The 16,667-nt window shown below is 33.6% G+C and overlaps 1 protein-coding gene across 1 annotated transcript in view; it reads right to left on the bottom strand.

Moving 5' to 3' along the window:
• Zip99C (Zinc transporter Zip99C) overlaps positions 1-15,553 on the bottom strand; it is a 45,208-nt gene extending 29,655 nt beyond the window's left edge. Inside the window, exon 1 of the mRNA XM_072531347.1 lies at positions 15,103-15,553. Coding sequence (XP_072387448.1) covers positions 15,103-15,328 — 226 coding nt within the window. The 5' untranslated portion in view covers positions 15,329-15,553. The remainder of the gene's footprint in view (positions 1-15,102) is intronic.
• Between the last annotated feature and the right edge of the window lie 1,114 nt (positions 15,554-16,667).

The raw sequence follows: 16,667 nt of genomic DNA, 5'->3' as shown, positions 1-16,667 counted from the left end.
AGATATTAAGATTATGTTAACTTTGTAACATAACAGTAATTGTTAATGTAACAGTAAATGTTAACAGTAATTCCTGACGACTGCTGCATTACGTCACTGAAGTTAATACTATACTGGTATTAAACACTGAATTTAATTACCCTTAAAGGTGCTTTACAACTATACTTAATCTAATATAGGGTAAGATAAAAAAACTCTAATAAACAAGTGTATACACACTTATAAAGAAAATACACAGAGACGGTAAGGTAGCAGATACGATAATGTGAGCTAAGCGTCTTAACTCGACGAATGCCCATCGGTAAGTGACTTGGTTCCTCTAAAATTTTACCAAACTACCCAAGAAAAGGTGAGGGTATCTTCCACTCAAAAATCATAGGCCAGTTGTATGTATTTCTGAGAAGGTAAAAAGTTCTAATTAACATTGAACATAACAGTATCCTTCTATCTACAAACGTGATGAAATATCAAATCTCCTAGATTAGGTTTTTCCCGAAAAACATTACAACGGGCGTTCGACGACAATTACCGAATTTATGACAAAGAACCCGGAAAAGGATTAACTAAGGATTCGCCAGACCGGCGTCTTTAAATAAATACTTAGGTAGATTCTTCAGTCATATTTCGGTAGTTTCCCAATAAAAATTTCTGATCGTAAACACGACCATCAACGTATCATCCACATGGGTAAAAGGAATTAAAATTAATTTAATATATTAATTAAAAAAATGTTACAAGATCACTGCCTAAGATCAAGATGTATCCCAAACCAATGGAATACAGCAAACATAATTCTTATTCATAAGAAAGGTAGCAAAGAGGATATCAAAAACTACAGACCTATACGTCTACTACCAATCATATACAAGATATTCACAAATATTATCAACAACAGATTAAAAAATGCATTAGATGCTGCACATCCAAGAGGTAAGAGAGCAAGCTGGCTTCAGAAGTGGATTCAGTACTGTTCACGCCACTATCTATTTTAAGTTTTAATTATGCCATATGTGAAGATAAGGCAAATCCCTAAAAGCACCCCAAGACGACAGCACTCAAATAAGAGACGAGATCGAGCGAGCGGATATAATAATTATTAGCATTCATATATTCAAGTATTGTGGAATTCAAAATAAAGTCAGTTTTTCACACGAAGTTTGATTATTTACCAGCGTCACACGCGAAGTGCAAATCAAGTCATTTTCAAGTACCCTTTATCATATCCATATGCTGAGAGAAGGCTTTCGATTCTATATATCCCAAGGCAGTAAAAGAACCTTTGACCAATCAAGGCATTGACAAACCGTACATAGAAACTTTAACAAATATATACAGCCAAGCAGATGCTAAGGTAAAATTTTATGAAAACAGTCCAGAATTTCCCACTGCCAGAGGCGTCCGATAAGGACATGCAATATCACCAAAGCTCTTCACTGCAACTCTAGAAAATATAGTCAGCAAAATGAACTGGTAGAACAAAGGAATATCCATTGATGGAGAATACCTCAGCCATCTAAGATTTGCAGACGACATCGTTCTGATTGCTAATAATCCTGCAGAACTATCAGAACTTATAAGTGACTTAAATGCAGCTAATTTGAGAACAAATTTTAAACGTACGGCAGATTGTAGAAAAATCTAGAGAATTTAACATCACAACATATTTGTGCTTCATAGATTATGGTAAAGCTTTCGATTTGGTCAACTGGAGTAAAATGTGGCAGGTTTTGTCTGAAATGGGAGTCCCCAATCATCTGATACTGCGAATTAAAAGCCTGTACAATAACAATTATGCCAGAGTTAGAATAAATGGGGAACTAACCGATAGTTTCAGGGTCACAAAGGGCGTGAGACAAGGCTGCATACTAAGCCCAATTCTATTTAACATCTATGGTGAATGGATAATGCGGAAAGCTACTGAGGACTGGAACGGTGGCATCACCATTGGCGGGTAGAAGATTTGCAACTTGAGATATGCAGATGATACTACTATCCTCGCTAGTTCTGAAGCTGAATTGATTCACCTGCTACAACGGATAGAAGACGTAAGCTTAACGATGGGCCTTAAAATAAACAGAGATAAAACGAGAATCATGATAATTGACAGAGCTAACAACAATCAAAATCATGATAAACAATATCGCTGTTGTAGATAAATTTGTGTACCTGGGCTCATTAATAACCAACAAAGGAGGCTGTATTGAAGAAATAGAGCGGCGGTCAGCAATCGCAAAAAGCGCTATGGCAAAATTAACAAAAATTTGGAAAAGCCATGAAATAACTACCGATACAAAAATGAGACTAGTAAGAAGTCTAGTTTTTCCAGTTTTTACTTATGCATCGGAATGCTGGACCCTTACTGAGAAAGACAAAAAGAACATAGATGTATTTGAGATGTAGTGCTGGAGACGAATGCTGAGAATACCATGGGTGGCCCGAAGAACAAATGAATACATACTGGACCAGCTAAACATAAAGAAAAGACTAAGAACACAAATATCAGAACAAATAATAAGCTATTTTGGACATGTCCTTCGAAGAAATGGTCTTGAAAAACTTACCATCCAGGTAAAAGTAGAAGGCAAAAGAAATAGAGGTAGATCTCCCACACGATACTCGGACCATATTGTTGCTACCATTGGCGCTCCATTGTCAGAATGTGCTAGAATGGCAGAAAATAGAAAAACGTGGAGGAACATTGGGACATTTAGCTAATAGCTTCATGATATCACGATACCTGCATCAGGTTAACGACTAAGAAGAAGAAGAAATGCAGCTAGCAATGAAGTTAGCCTAAAAATGAACTTAGCAAAAACAAAAACCATGTACAACGAGATAGTGGTTGTCCAAGATGTAATAATAAACTACACTGCACTTGAGACAGTAGATGAGTATGTATACATGGGACAATTAATACATAAATCTGGCTCAGTACTTCCAGAAATCAACAGGAGAATGAAACTGGCTTGGGCATCTTTTGGCAGAAATGCAGTTATATTCAAATCGAAGATGCCAATGCACTTGAAGAAAAGAGATAATATCGAAACTCAAATTCACTCAAAGGTTAATGGAGCGATATATGCTAGGTATAACAAACACAGATCGAAAAAGAATAGAATGGATCAGACGAAAAACGAAGGTTACTGATGCAACCCACAGAATTAAATCTTTGAAATGGCAGTGGGCGGGACATTTAGCGAGAAAAACTGACAATAGGTGGTCCACTAGAATTACACTGTGGTATCCAAGAGGCGTTAAGACACCAAGAATAGGTCCACATTTAAAATGGAAGTATGACATAAGGAAACAAGGCGTTAAGGCACCAAGAATAAGTCCAAATTTAAAATGGAAGTATGGCATAAGGAAACAAGGCGTACAACATGGCACAGAAAAGCGAATTTTAGACAATCGTAGGCAGAAATTATATATAATCAGTTTTCAGAGCTTTGAAAAGCAATAATATGCAATTTTTGTAAAAATATGGACAAAAATAACACACTCAATCACTTTTAGACGTTTTTTGCATAGATAAGCGAAGTTTACAATAATTATAACTAAGGTTATTACTCCAGTTTTTCTGTTTGATTATGCAAACTTGCGATCTACACTCAATTTTCTGTCTTCTCGTTATCGGTGTACATGACCCTACACTATCAGCGGTTTGATTATTTAAAAAATGACAATCTGTATACGTGAAAAGATTCTGTTTATGTAGTCTCAAGTGAGACAAATAATTGCATTGTAATTACATCTTGTATCTACCGCTAAAGCGACATATCTTAGAGATAAGTCACTTTTCAGATCTCCCCAGAAACGACTTGAACAAGGGTGTTAGTATTAGGCACGTATTTTGATAATAAAAAAACATTGCCTGAATTACCCACATCTATAGATAGAAGGGTACAGAATGTGAAGTGCTCATCACGAAAAAAAAAACGGAAACTGGAGTACTTTAGTCATATTATGAGACATTAGGTATAGTCTACTTCAAGTACTTATTGAAGGAAAAGTGTTAGGTAAGAGATGCTCGGAGAGACGAGTTATTTCATAACGATAACGAACTTGGTACAATATGTCAACCGCACGCCTGTTTCGAGCAGCTGTTGTAAACAAAGTTAAAATTGACTTTGAACAAAAAAAAAACAAGAAGAAGATGAGACAGGTCGGGTAAAGGTCATGGATTTTTTCACATGTAGATATAGCTACTTTCGTAACAATTGGTTTTAGATCTGGAAAGCAGAATCTTCTGGTTTTGATGCCACGAAATTATGTAGTTGCTCTTATAGAAGTATTAACCAATATATTAGGAAAAAGAAGAGAACTTAGTGGAAGAAAATTGAAGCGGGTATTATTCAAAAGTAATAAATATATTATTAGCGTTATTAGCATAAATGCTCCAATGGAGGAAAAAGAGGATAATGAAAAGACATGTTCTACCGAGAGTACGACGAGTGCCCAAAAAATGACATCTAAATAATAGCAGGAAACTTCAATGCCAAAGTCGGAAGAGAGAATATATTTTCACCCACCATCGGAAAAGAGAGCCTACACGTAGGCTCTAATGATAACGGTCCCAAAATCATAAAGCGATGTCTAAGAACGATGTCTTTGCGATGTCTAAGAACATGGTAATAGCTGGGACACGATTTCCCCATAAAGATATACATAGGGAAATTTGGAAATCTCCTGATAATGCAACGATTAACCAAATAGATCATATAATCATCGATGCAAGACACTGCTCTAACTTATTAGATGTTATGTCTTTTAGAGGAGCACTATTTAGTAAAAGCAAGATTTAAAGAGAGAATATCCAATTTAAAAAAGGAGGTCGAAAAAGGGACAGAAAAAATCGACATTAATAAACTAAAAGATCCCGACATTGCAAATGTATACAAACAGCAAAAAGAAGATCAAATAAGGACAGAAAACTTAGAAGAAGAAGACATTAAAATAAACGAGATATTGCGTTACAGAAATCGGTTGAATTATTGGACAAAACCAAGACAGAAAAAAGAAATCATCGGTTTGATCATAAGTGCTACAAATATAAAGAACGCAGCATATCAAACAACCATCGACCCAGGTTGTACACGGAGAAAAAAAGAAGAGTATAGACGTCTTCGAAGAGAGGAAAACGTATCCATCGACGTAAGAAAAGGAAATACACGAACAGAACACTCTTAATAGATACAAAGTTTATTCGATAAAAATGAAATGAGGAAATACTACAAATCCTTAAATACTAGCCGTCGAGAATTTAAACCACGATCAAAAATTTGCAAAGGCACTAACGGTGAAATTCTACGGTGAAGACCCAACAAGAGAAATGTCAAATGCCATCCTAAAACTCAAAGACAATAAAGCCCCAGGAATCGATGAAATCTGTTTGGAAATGTATAAAAAAGGTGGTGATCAACTTTTTGCAGCAATCCATAAACTAATAGTACTTATATGGCAGAATGGATTGGTACCAGAAGAGTGGCTAAAAGGAATAATATGTCCGAAGGGTAATCAACTAGAGTATAAGAACTATAGATGCATTAGCATCTGCGTATAAAATCTTCGACAATGTATTGTTTGAAAGACTTAAACATTTTACAAAGGTTATTGTTGGTCAATATCAATGCGGATTTACTGCTGAAAAGTCAACTAAACATCAAATTCAAGCACATAGGCAGATTTTAGAAAAGTCACTAGAATATAACATCGATACACACCATCGTTTGTTAGTTAAGTTGACCCAACTAACAATGCAAAACGTAAGCTCATGCGTTAGAATTGAAGGAGAAAACTCTATGTTCTTTGACGTTAATAATGGTCTAAGACGGGGGAACGCGCTGGCCTGTCTCTTCTTTAATATTGCCTTGGAATAGACAATCAGACAATTAAATATTAGAATGAATACAACTATTTTCAACAGATCGATGCAAATTCTCGCATTCGCTGACGATATAGTTATAGTGGGCAGAAGTAAGAGAGACATGGTGCAGTGCACTGGCAGCTTTCCTCCATCTTCTGACCCTTAGAATCTGTAGGTCTTCTTCCACACATCATCAATCCATCTCCTTTGTGGTCGTCCTCTACTTCTTGTGCCCTCTGGTTTTGAAAATGTTAATATCTTCGTGTATTCGTAATCTGACATCCTAGCAATGTATCCAGCCCTTCTAAGTATCTGCACTTTAACGAACAATATCTGGATCGGTGTATAACTGATATAGTGTAACGTAATTATTTTGCCTACCCCATAGGGTATTATTATGGGGGTTGAAAGTTGGGGACAGAAACTATTGGGGTAGAGATAGGGCAAGCAAAATAAACGAAACATATGCGAACGGCACTCAGGATTTGTTTGGAGAGCTGGGTCGTGGATAAGTTGAATGGCAATGGTGTTGGATTGGGGCAACTACAAAAATGAAACAAAGAGGTACTTACGTAAGTCTCTTGGAACAAACAAAACAACAGGAAGGACCTCTAGCAATTTAAAATGGACGCCGCTTCGAGGTGCCAAATTATAACGATTAAAACAACTAGTTGTAACTATTGAAATAATTATTAGAAATGCAAAAATGGTTAGAAGACTTTCTAAAATAAAAAGACAAAATGGTTCAGAGAAATAAATTAAACATTTATTGTGTCTTACCACAAACAGTTACAAAAATACTGATGGCACAAAAAAATACTATATTAATAGTTACAGAGATTTATACCAAAAATAACAATGAAAACTTACTTTTACAAATTCGGGAGATGCTACAAAAAATGTCTGTCGTTACTTCAAAATTAAAACACACAAAGTTACCTGGATTTCACTAAAAAAAATCACTAAAGTTTCTAAGGGTTGAAACTGGATTGGAAATCTCTGAACATCATCATCTCCAAACTGCCAAAAAGATTGGGATGACAATCAGGGAGAAACAAAACGAGGATGGAAATAAAGATTCTTCCAAACCTCACTTAAACTGCAACTGAACCAGTAAGCTGATTAAACTGCTACACATTTTCCATGAAAAGGAACAAACCAGAAAACTTTCAAATTCGACGTAGAATTTTGGACATAACGCTGAGGCCCACCTCTCTTGACCACGCCTCAGCGAGAGTGAACAATTATCTTGCCGGCAAAAACTTCTCAGCGATCTCAGTGAATGTTTATTTGAAACGCAGAATATTTAGCGGTTTCGATCAAAGAAAAATATCAAAGAATTTGCGTCCGTGATATAAACAAACTTTAAAATGGTTTACATTAACTGCGGCGACGTAAAAAGAACAAAATACTATTTGGGTTTTAACTCGTACGATAGGAACAAAGAAACATGGAAAACATTCTTCGTTATTTTAATACATGTATGAGGGGATTTCAATTTAATACATATACGAGGGGATTTCAAAATATATATGAAGGAAAATGCAAATGCTACAATAGTTCAAAGTTGTATCTTCGACGCTATAGCCCATTTTTATTTACGGCCCCAAAAATCTTTCTAAGAATTTTTCTCTCTAAAATACCAAGAAGTCTTTCATCATTTTGAGATAAGGTCCACGTTTCAGTCCCATACATCAAAACCGGCCTTATTAAGGTTTTGTATATATTGAGCTTTACTGCGCGTTTTATATTTTTATTTTTTAAATGTTTCTGGAGACCGTGAACAGTTCTGTTTGCTGTTGCTGTGTCTTTTTATTTCGTCGCTTGTCGTGTTTGTTGTGTTTACTAGCGATCCAAGATATAAGAATTCTTTGACTTGCTCACAGGTATGGTTGTTAATTTGAATTCTCTGTTGGAAATTTGGGGTGTTTTTAGAAACCAACATATATTTGATTTTTTCCTCGTTTACCACAAGTCCTAATTCACTTGCCGCGTCCACAAGCCTTGTAAAACAGTGGCGACTTCTTTGTGAGCAACGGATTGTGGAGCCACTTATGATGATGAATAAACATATTTGCTAGCCAAAATAAATCATCTACTTCTTTACAAAGCTGAAGAATTTCTGTATCGATCCAATTTATGTTATTAGTATTATTAGTAATACATTTCATTTTGTATCAATGTGATAAGAGATGATGCTCAAGAAAGCTCTGTACATTTATCATCCACAGACTTTATATTTGTATATAATAAATTATTTTAAAGTTTTCATATTTAAGACTCAATGGAAGATTAGATACAAGATTTTTGTGCGAAGTGCACAGAATATTCTGCGCAAAGTGCAAAACTTATAGGATGCGCCTCGTACACTTTGGGAAATATTTCCGTTCTTTATGGCGATTCTTTTTAATTTTCACCGCAACATTCCTTCGGAAGGATTCTGCGTCCTTTAGATAAGTGATAATTACTTCTGGAAGTCAATTTTGCATTCTTCTACATCCGATATTATAAAAACAAACCGTAAATATCACACTTTATTCAATCATCTAGACGAGTTTACCTTGGTAGGTGACCATTCACCTTTACCTTTACCTTGAGATTTAGAATATGGTAAAAATGATAATGGTCTTATGCTCTAGGTCTAGTATTTTACAGTTTAGTTAACATTTTACAATAATCTGCATTCGCTGTTGCGTTATTACAGAGAGTAGACAAAAAGAAATGACGATGAGGCCGAAAATACAATAATGCCAGTATAAACGCACAGTAAAAAAAATCTAGAGAGGGATATTTAGAATATATAATACATACAGTATATTAATTTATAATGTGCTCTGATTCAGCTTTAGTTCTAAATGAAATAATGACAATAAAAACCGTAATAATGGATAATATAGTTGAGAAACAGTTATTAAACAGAGAAACCTACGAAGAATGAGCAAACAAAAAATACCATGTTTAGAATTAGAGCTAAGCACAAAAAAAGAGGAACAAAAAGAAAATATTGATCTGAAAGCAAACCAAGTTTGCGCATGAGTGCAAAAGATGGCTTTCGACTGAACAATGTATACAAAATACACATTGACACCCTTAATAACCCATACGTACTTCCAACTTTCTATGCAATCGAGAAAGGTAACTTATGTCACGAAGTGATTTCTAAAGTATTTTTATTAGTAATTTCATGAAATTATGCATCGGCAACCAAGCATTATAGCGTTATTTTTTCAAACACAGACTGAACTCTGTGAACTGTTGCACACGATCGCTTTGCGCTGGCTGCACACTGCCTACGATATCGCTGTAGTACTATGCATTGTTTGTTGGTAAACTCAACCGAACCGATTGTATCATACTTATCGCGCGGCGTAATTATTGTTTTGTTGAGTGAGAACTTGAGCATCGTGTGCAAGTTCCACTGAAGGAATTTACATAGTCACTTAAAACAATTAAAAGGAGATGATTTATGGAATATATTTTCTGCTTTGTTGGTGCATTTTACTTTGTTTGGAATCAACATTTGTAATACCTAGTCAGCCAGTTTTTTACACAACTTGGTTTTTGGTAAATTATTTCACTTAATTTCTACAACGCAGAAAGAATTAAAAATTAATCAAATAAAATTAACTAACATTATATAAAGGCTGTTGAGGCCCACTTATAGGAGTTGATTGCAATAACTTTACAGCGTGAATGGATGAAGAGTGTTCAAACTTCGAATTGTTTCCTTGAAGTGTATATACAAGGATTGTTCAATAAATAAATGGCCTAACAAGAACCACGAAAGATTTTTACGCAAATATGGTCTCTAGGTTGCTCAGCAGACTTATTCTAATAATATTCCACATTAGCAATGCAAACTTCTACGAACACCTTCAAACTGTAATAAACGAGACCTCAAATGATGAATATATAATCATTATGGGTGATTTTAACGCCCGTGTTAGCAATGATATAGTTCTAGGAATAAAACAGCGATATAATGAAAATATCAGAAATAAAAACGGAGACCTTCTGACGGACCTCTGCAGCATAAACGAAATACATATTAATAAGTAATACATTTTCCCTCACAAAGAACAATATAAATACACTTTTGAAAACAGTAGAGGACAAAGATCTATGATAGACTATAATCTGTCGAATAGAGAGTACCCCAATCAAATCTTGGATGTAAGAGAACTAACGTCAGCAGAAATAGGAAGCGATCATAACTTGGTATTGTGCAAAATCCGAATGAAAACACATATATGTGATAACAAAACACCAGAATACACCACAAAGATAAAAATCGAAAGCTTGTAGGATGACTAAAAAAGATACCTATTTCAAGGATTTTCGTAGTGGAAGATTGTGTACAGATGCAATATTCGTTATAAAGTGGAATAGTATAAAGTGGCAGTGGAATAAGAAAATGGGATTCATTAAGCCCCATGCTCTTTAATTTGATCATGGATGAAATCATCAAAACGTTAACAAAGGAAGAGGATACAGAATGGGAAACAAAGAAATAAAAATACCCTGTTACGCAGACGACGCAATATTGATAGACCAAGATGAAGATAGTCTCCAAATTGAGTCTGCAGATTGAGTGACAATCTTCCATAGAGGTATTAATCCGCCAATGAACAAACAGAATTGCTTATAAAGAGGAAGAAGAAGAAGAAGCAATGCCATCATTGTATACCTGAGTCTTAATTCCTTAAATATATAAATTTAGATACTACATATTAGGTACCTAATACCAATGCAATACAGCGCTAATGGAAGTATTTTTAAAAAGTGTTAAAATCAAAAATATTTTATGGGTACGAAGTAAAGAATATAGCGTAAGCCAAGAAGAACTGGACAGAATTACTTACTTATCTGTGGCCCCACACAGTGTAAACAGAGAATAGGGTTCAAATAAATAAAAAGAAGCAGATAATTTTGAATTTAGTAAGGGGGTGCGACAAGGAGGCCTACTATACCCTTCTTTTAATTGTCGTCAAAGAAACCAGAATCAACAGGAGAGGACTTATATCAACAAAAACACCAATGCTGATAACCAGAAGTACTTACTTACTTTTCCTTGGTTTTAAACAGCATATTCTGTTTGTTGTTTACTACATCCCAATCACCATTTCTGCTTGTCATATAAATCTTCTTCAATGAACTCTCTTTCTTCCATTCTTGTTTTTATTTGTCTGTTCCACCGTAATTTAGAAAGTCTTCTTTTCCTCATTCTATTTGGCTTACATTTTCAAGTTCTCAGCGAAGCTCTTGTCTCATCCATCCTTTGTATATATCTATACTAGAGTAATGTTAGTCACCAGAGTAAAGCTTACATCTCCAAGCATATTTTTTGTGATCTATCTGTGAGAAATGATTTTATCCATTTTAATGCCGGTCCCTGTATTCCAACAATGTAATTTTTTTCTTATGTCTATTAAAAGCCTTAGATAGATCTAAAAAGCGCCTAGTGTTTTCATCTTTACCTCTAGTTTTTCTAAAATTTTTGATATAAAATCATAGGTAACTGTCTCAAGTCTCAACAGATTTCCCTGTAAGAAAACCATGCTTCTTCTTCTTCTTATTGGGCCGTCTCCTTTTGAAGGTTGGCGATCCAAATAGCACTTGTAGCTTTGGAAACTGCTGCACGAAAGGTTTCTGTGGATGAGCTGTCAAACCATCTCCTCAGGTCTTTCAGCCATGAGTTCTGGCCATGCTGCAAACTACTAGAAAAGGTTTTGTGGTCTGGAATATATCGCTTTTTTGAATATTTTTGAGAATGATGCAAGAAGGCTTATTGGTCTGTAGTTCTCCATCTTAGTAACATCACCTTTTTTATGTAGTGACTTGACAATTGCCAGTTTTAAACTTTAAGAAAATTTACCTTGCCTGAAAGAAGCATTAACTGTAAAAGAAAGAGGAAGAGAAATCTCTGAAGAAAACAAATTTAATTAAGTTAGTTGATATTTCATCATAATCAGAGCTATGCTTGTTTTTGAAGCTATTTATTATGTGACTTATTTCTTTCTCTGAAACAGGAGTTAGAAATGTGCAATGTTTATTTTGTTTGATATTAATTTGAAAATTTTTTACATGCTTTATTTTCTTTAGACGTTCTGGCACTGCATTTGTCATAAATTGATTTATTTCGTTAGATCCTGAGGGTCACCCTCTAAATAGAAATTACTTTGATTTTTGGGATTCCCCTTAAGTAATCTCTTTTGATCCCATTATTATTCCTAATTTTTATTAATGACCTACCAGATCACATAAGGGCACTTATAATATCAATGTTTGCTGATGATACCTCGTTAATAGTCTCTGCACCTACACTAGAGGAATTAAAAATGACAATGAAAACTGTTGTTGACTGCTTTATACGCTGGTGTAATACCAACAGACTAATATTAAACATTGACAAGACGCAAATTATTTATTTTCATTCATACAACTCATCTAAATATGACTATATCTTAACCATCCACGATAGAAACAATATGTTATCTTCCACTCACTCTACAAAGTTTTTGGGTGTATTCATTGATTGTAATCTCAAATGGTCAGAGCAAGTGAATTCAGTGAACATGAAATTGAATAAAGCTTTTTATGCTATATCTAGAATTAAAAACACACTACCCATCTCGGCATTAATGAACGTTTATTATAGCCTTGCTTACAGCCACATGTGCTACAATGTAATTTTGTGGGGGAACTCAGTAGATAGTAACAAAGTGTTCATTAACCAAAAAAAAATTATCCGTAAAATTTTTAATTTGGATTATCAACAGTCTTGTAAACCAGTTTTTATTAAACATCAAATTTTAACTTTCTACTGCCTATATATCTATAAATGTTTACTTTATGTCAACGAGGAAATCAATTCATTTCCAGTAAATTCAGACAATCACTACTACAATACAAGAAGTGCTGAATCTTTACGAGTTCCTAAACACAGAACATCCAAATTTCAAAATTGCTTCAGATATATGGGACTGACCTTATACAATCATTTGCCAAAAACTGTGAAAGAAATACCACTTATCTCTAAATTTAAAAAAAAAATGTTACAAGATTTACTCTTAAGAAAAGCATATTATTCTATAAATGAATATCGTGAGGACAAACTGCAATAGCTTCATATTTTACTTGTAAAAATGTTATTTTATATATTTTATGTTTTGTTAATTTTTTTTTACACTGTGAATATTGTATTATACACATTAATGTTTTTTTTATACCAAATTCTGTAGTGACGTATCCTATACATTTATTTTGAATGTCTTAAAGGATCAATAAAGATGACTATGACTATGATCTTCCTAATTAACTATCTCTGTCTCTGATCCATATACAAGGATTGGTTTTTGTAAGGAACCAATATTTTAATAGCTACCATTTTTTCAATGGGTCCATAATAAAACTGAGTATATTAAGACAAAAAGTACCTGGCTTTTATTGTAACCCAATACTAAGATATCCCAAACTCTTATCATTTTAAGAGTTGTGAAGGAAGACGAGAAGTTGCTTAACATGGACAAAAACTCGGTGGAAATATTACACAAAATCAGAAATATCTGCTAATAAACTAAAGATAAGCAAATAATACATAAGAATTTAGTAATTACATCAAAGATGAAACCTTCTTTCATGATTTTTTTCCAGTAAACATATAATTACATAGTGAGAAACTTTCTAATTGAATTAATTGAACAATATCTTTAGTTTTGTTCCGCTTAATGCTTCTAATTAAGGTAATCATCAATGAAATGAACAGAACCAATTGTTATTTTTCTACAGAGCTGTATTGATATTTAAATATCAGACAAATGCAATTGTATATTTTGTTTTTAATGATTTGGGTGACAAAACCTGCTGTGGTTTTAAAGGAGTATTAACTTTTACAGTTTTCCCTTGAGATTTTCAGCCATACAACATAATATTATAACTAGAAGCTTATTGTATATATCATAAGTATTGAAGAGGATCTCAATATAAATGCAACTTAAGTATTTAGTTTTAACGCTTTTATTATATAATGTAGAAGCAATATTTATGCATTATACATGATTTTCTTATTCATAGTCTTAATTTTATTCAACATAGAAGAACAAATATGAATCTAAAGGTGATAGATGGAAAAGAACTGCAAGAAATTGATGAATTTTGCTCCTTGAAAAGCATGATTAACACCAGAGGAGACAGAGTCAAGCAAACCTTTAGAACATGTTAACTACTAATATGTACATATTAAAAATAAGATATGTCTTTCAGGAGCAATAAATATTCAGAAAAAGTTAAAAAATACCTTAATCAAATGTTAAAACATCAATAATATGTAGTGAAATACTGTAAATAAATGCAAACATTCATAAACAACAGTTTTTGAATTATATACAACTATAGAGAGCAAGAAATAGTAGAAAAATTCTGTTAATAAATGAAAATATATAAAAAAAAACCATACAGCATTATTATTGGACATTTACTTCAACACAGATAAATTAAGAATGGACAGACTACATAGAATATAGAAAAGAAGCTTTAGACAACTACAACTCTAGACAAAACAACTAATAAAGTCTATATAAACCTAAAGTATATTAAAGTAAACTTTGTTGTAACTTTTTTATTTTAGCTTCCTCTTTGTTATTGTGATTCCTTTTGTGTAGTCATTTTCATTCATTGGCTACATGAGTATTACACACACAATAGGCTTATTGCTCATTTCTAGAAGACTATTGCTAATAGTTTTACTGAAGCAATCATCAATTTAGTCTTTACATTGAATGTAAGCTCATATAATGCCCATATGCATGTAATGCCCATATTGTTATCATACAAACTTAATCTTAAATCAAAATTGTTTATACATATGTAAATTGAAAATTATCAGCATATAAATATACCTAAAGTAAAATTAAAGATATCAATGTTGTTTATATGGTGTTTTTGAAATACAACTTATTACTATGTTGAAAAGCACGAAATTGTTGCTGAATTAACTCATTTATTGACTAAAAAATAATTTAACGTTTTATTTTTACATATTTCTTTGTTTTTTATGCAAAAGTTTAACGATTATTAGTTTGTTTACAACCGCAAAAATATAGACGAATGAATGTATGACCCGGTGTTTACGTTCAATCTAATATGCACATAAAAAAAAACAATTAAAACCGAAGGTATCAGCAGTAAACAACAACAAATATTACGCTTGATACAAAAATAAATAAAAATATAATTCTAACCTCCTTGTTTCAAGTTCTCCGAATGGTCAATGGGTATGACGAGGAGAGGTAACACTCCGCTAAGTCCGACAAGGATAGATCCAAAGATGGCCCAACACCAAGGTACATATTCTAGGGCACAAACCCAATCTGGCACTAAGTCTTTAACTAATTCCTGGTAGGAATCGTCGAAATTGGTGCTGTTAATGTCTGTAGCACATATGAAAGCGTTTGCAAGCAGTGACATTGTTCAGTTGTTGAGAAAATACTTGACACGAATTTACCGCTTTTGTGTTTGGTTTTATTGTTTACCAGACCGACTAATCTACACTGAGATTGAGCCGGTTGAGATGTTATGTTCGAAATATAAGATTAGCACACACTCGTTATTGAGCACTCATCGTATCACACTTTTACTACATTTATAACATTTTTTTCCGCGTTGATATACAAGCGTGTTTTTGACGGATACATCCCCTCCACTATGAAGACGATCATCTGGTTAGGAGCGTGAACAAGTTGCAGATCGAGTCTATTCCACCACGGCAAACGGGTTATCCAAGCGAATTTGCCAAATTTTGCTATTTATTGATTTTTAGGTATTTTTGTGCCTCTCCACATTACACGAAAGACAAAATTTTGAGAGACCAAATAAATTACTTCATGATATAATTTTTATTTTTTCAGAGGATTACTACAAAATTACCAAAACAAGAACCATGGTATATATTCTAGCTCTAGCAAACTAAAATTGAAATTAGTCATCTAAAATTACGCATCGTAAATGGTCAAAAATAGCAGAAATCACGTATCAATCATGAATTCTCGGAAAGTATACATTTCCTGGTCATATTGTACGGAGCAAAGTCGTACTTTTCTCCATAGAAAAAGTACTTTTACTCCCTAGGAAGTAAAAGTAAAAGTGACGTCTTGATATTTCATCGATGAAATAACTTATTGATTTATAGATTAACTGATATGATGAAATATTGACTTATAGATATTAACGTTTATTTATAGAACACTCTGTATTTGGCAAAATGGTAAAAAACAGTAAAATGTTATTTTAATTTGGTGTATAAAGGGGTAGTGAAGCGCAATATATGATGCCGTATTCTGTTAGCATCACTCAGCCTCTTATTCTCAATTCCTATCTTCACCTCCAAGTTGGTACACACCGGTAACCTGAGTAACCCCACTGGAGATTGGGTAACCAACCGCAGTGGAAGGTGGGGTCAGGGCTGATGATGAAGGGAGCCTTGGTCGTCCGATAAATAAGGAGTTGAGCGAAGGGCTAACAACCATTCCCTGTAAAACTCAATTGTTGCGAATATATAACAATATCTTTATTTTTAGAAAATAATATACATTCCGTGAACATAAAATTATTTAAAAAAAAACAGTGTCACACACGAAAATATTATTTACTTATTCCCAACCGTTACATATACAAATAGTCCTCCACAGAATATGGCTCAAGAGCTACCAGTAATTTAAATATTTGATGTTTATACAAACTTAATCTTTCCTCCCTTTTAATAGGTTCAGGCAGTTTATTAAACAATTTGATGCAGCAATAAAGAGCG

This window comes from Diabrotica undecimpunctata, chromosome 5 (genome assembly GCF_040954645.1).
Source record: "Diabrotica undecimpunctata isolate CICGRU chromosome 5, icDiaUnde3, whole genome shotgun sequence".
NCBI classification, from domain to species: domain Eukaryota; kingdom Metazoa; phylum Arthropoda; class Insecta; order Coleoptera; family Chrysomelidae; genus Diabrotica; species Diabrotica undecimpunctata.
This window is presented reverse-complemented; position numbering and strand designations above follow the sequence as displayed.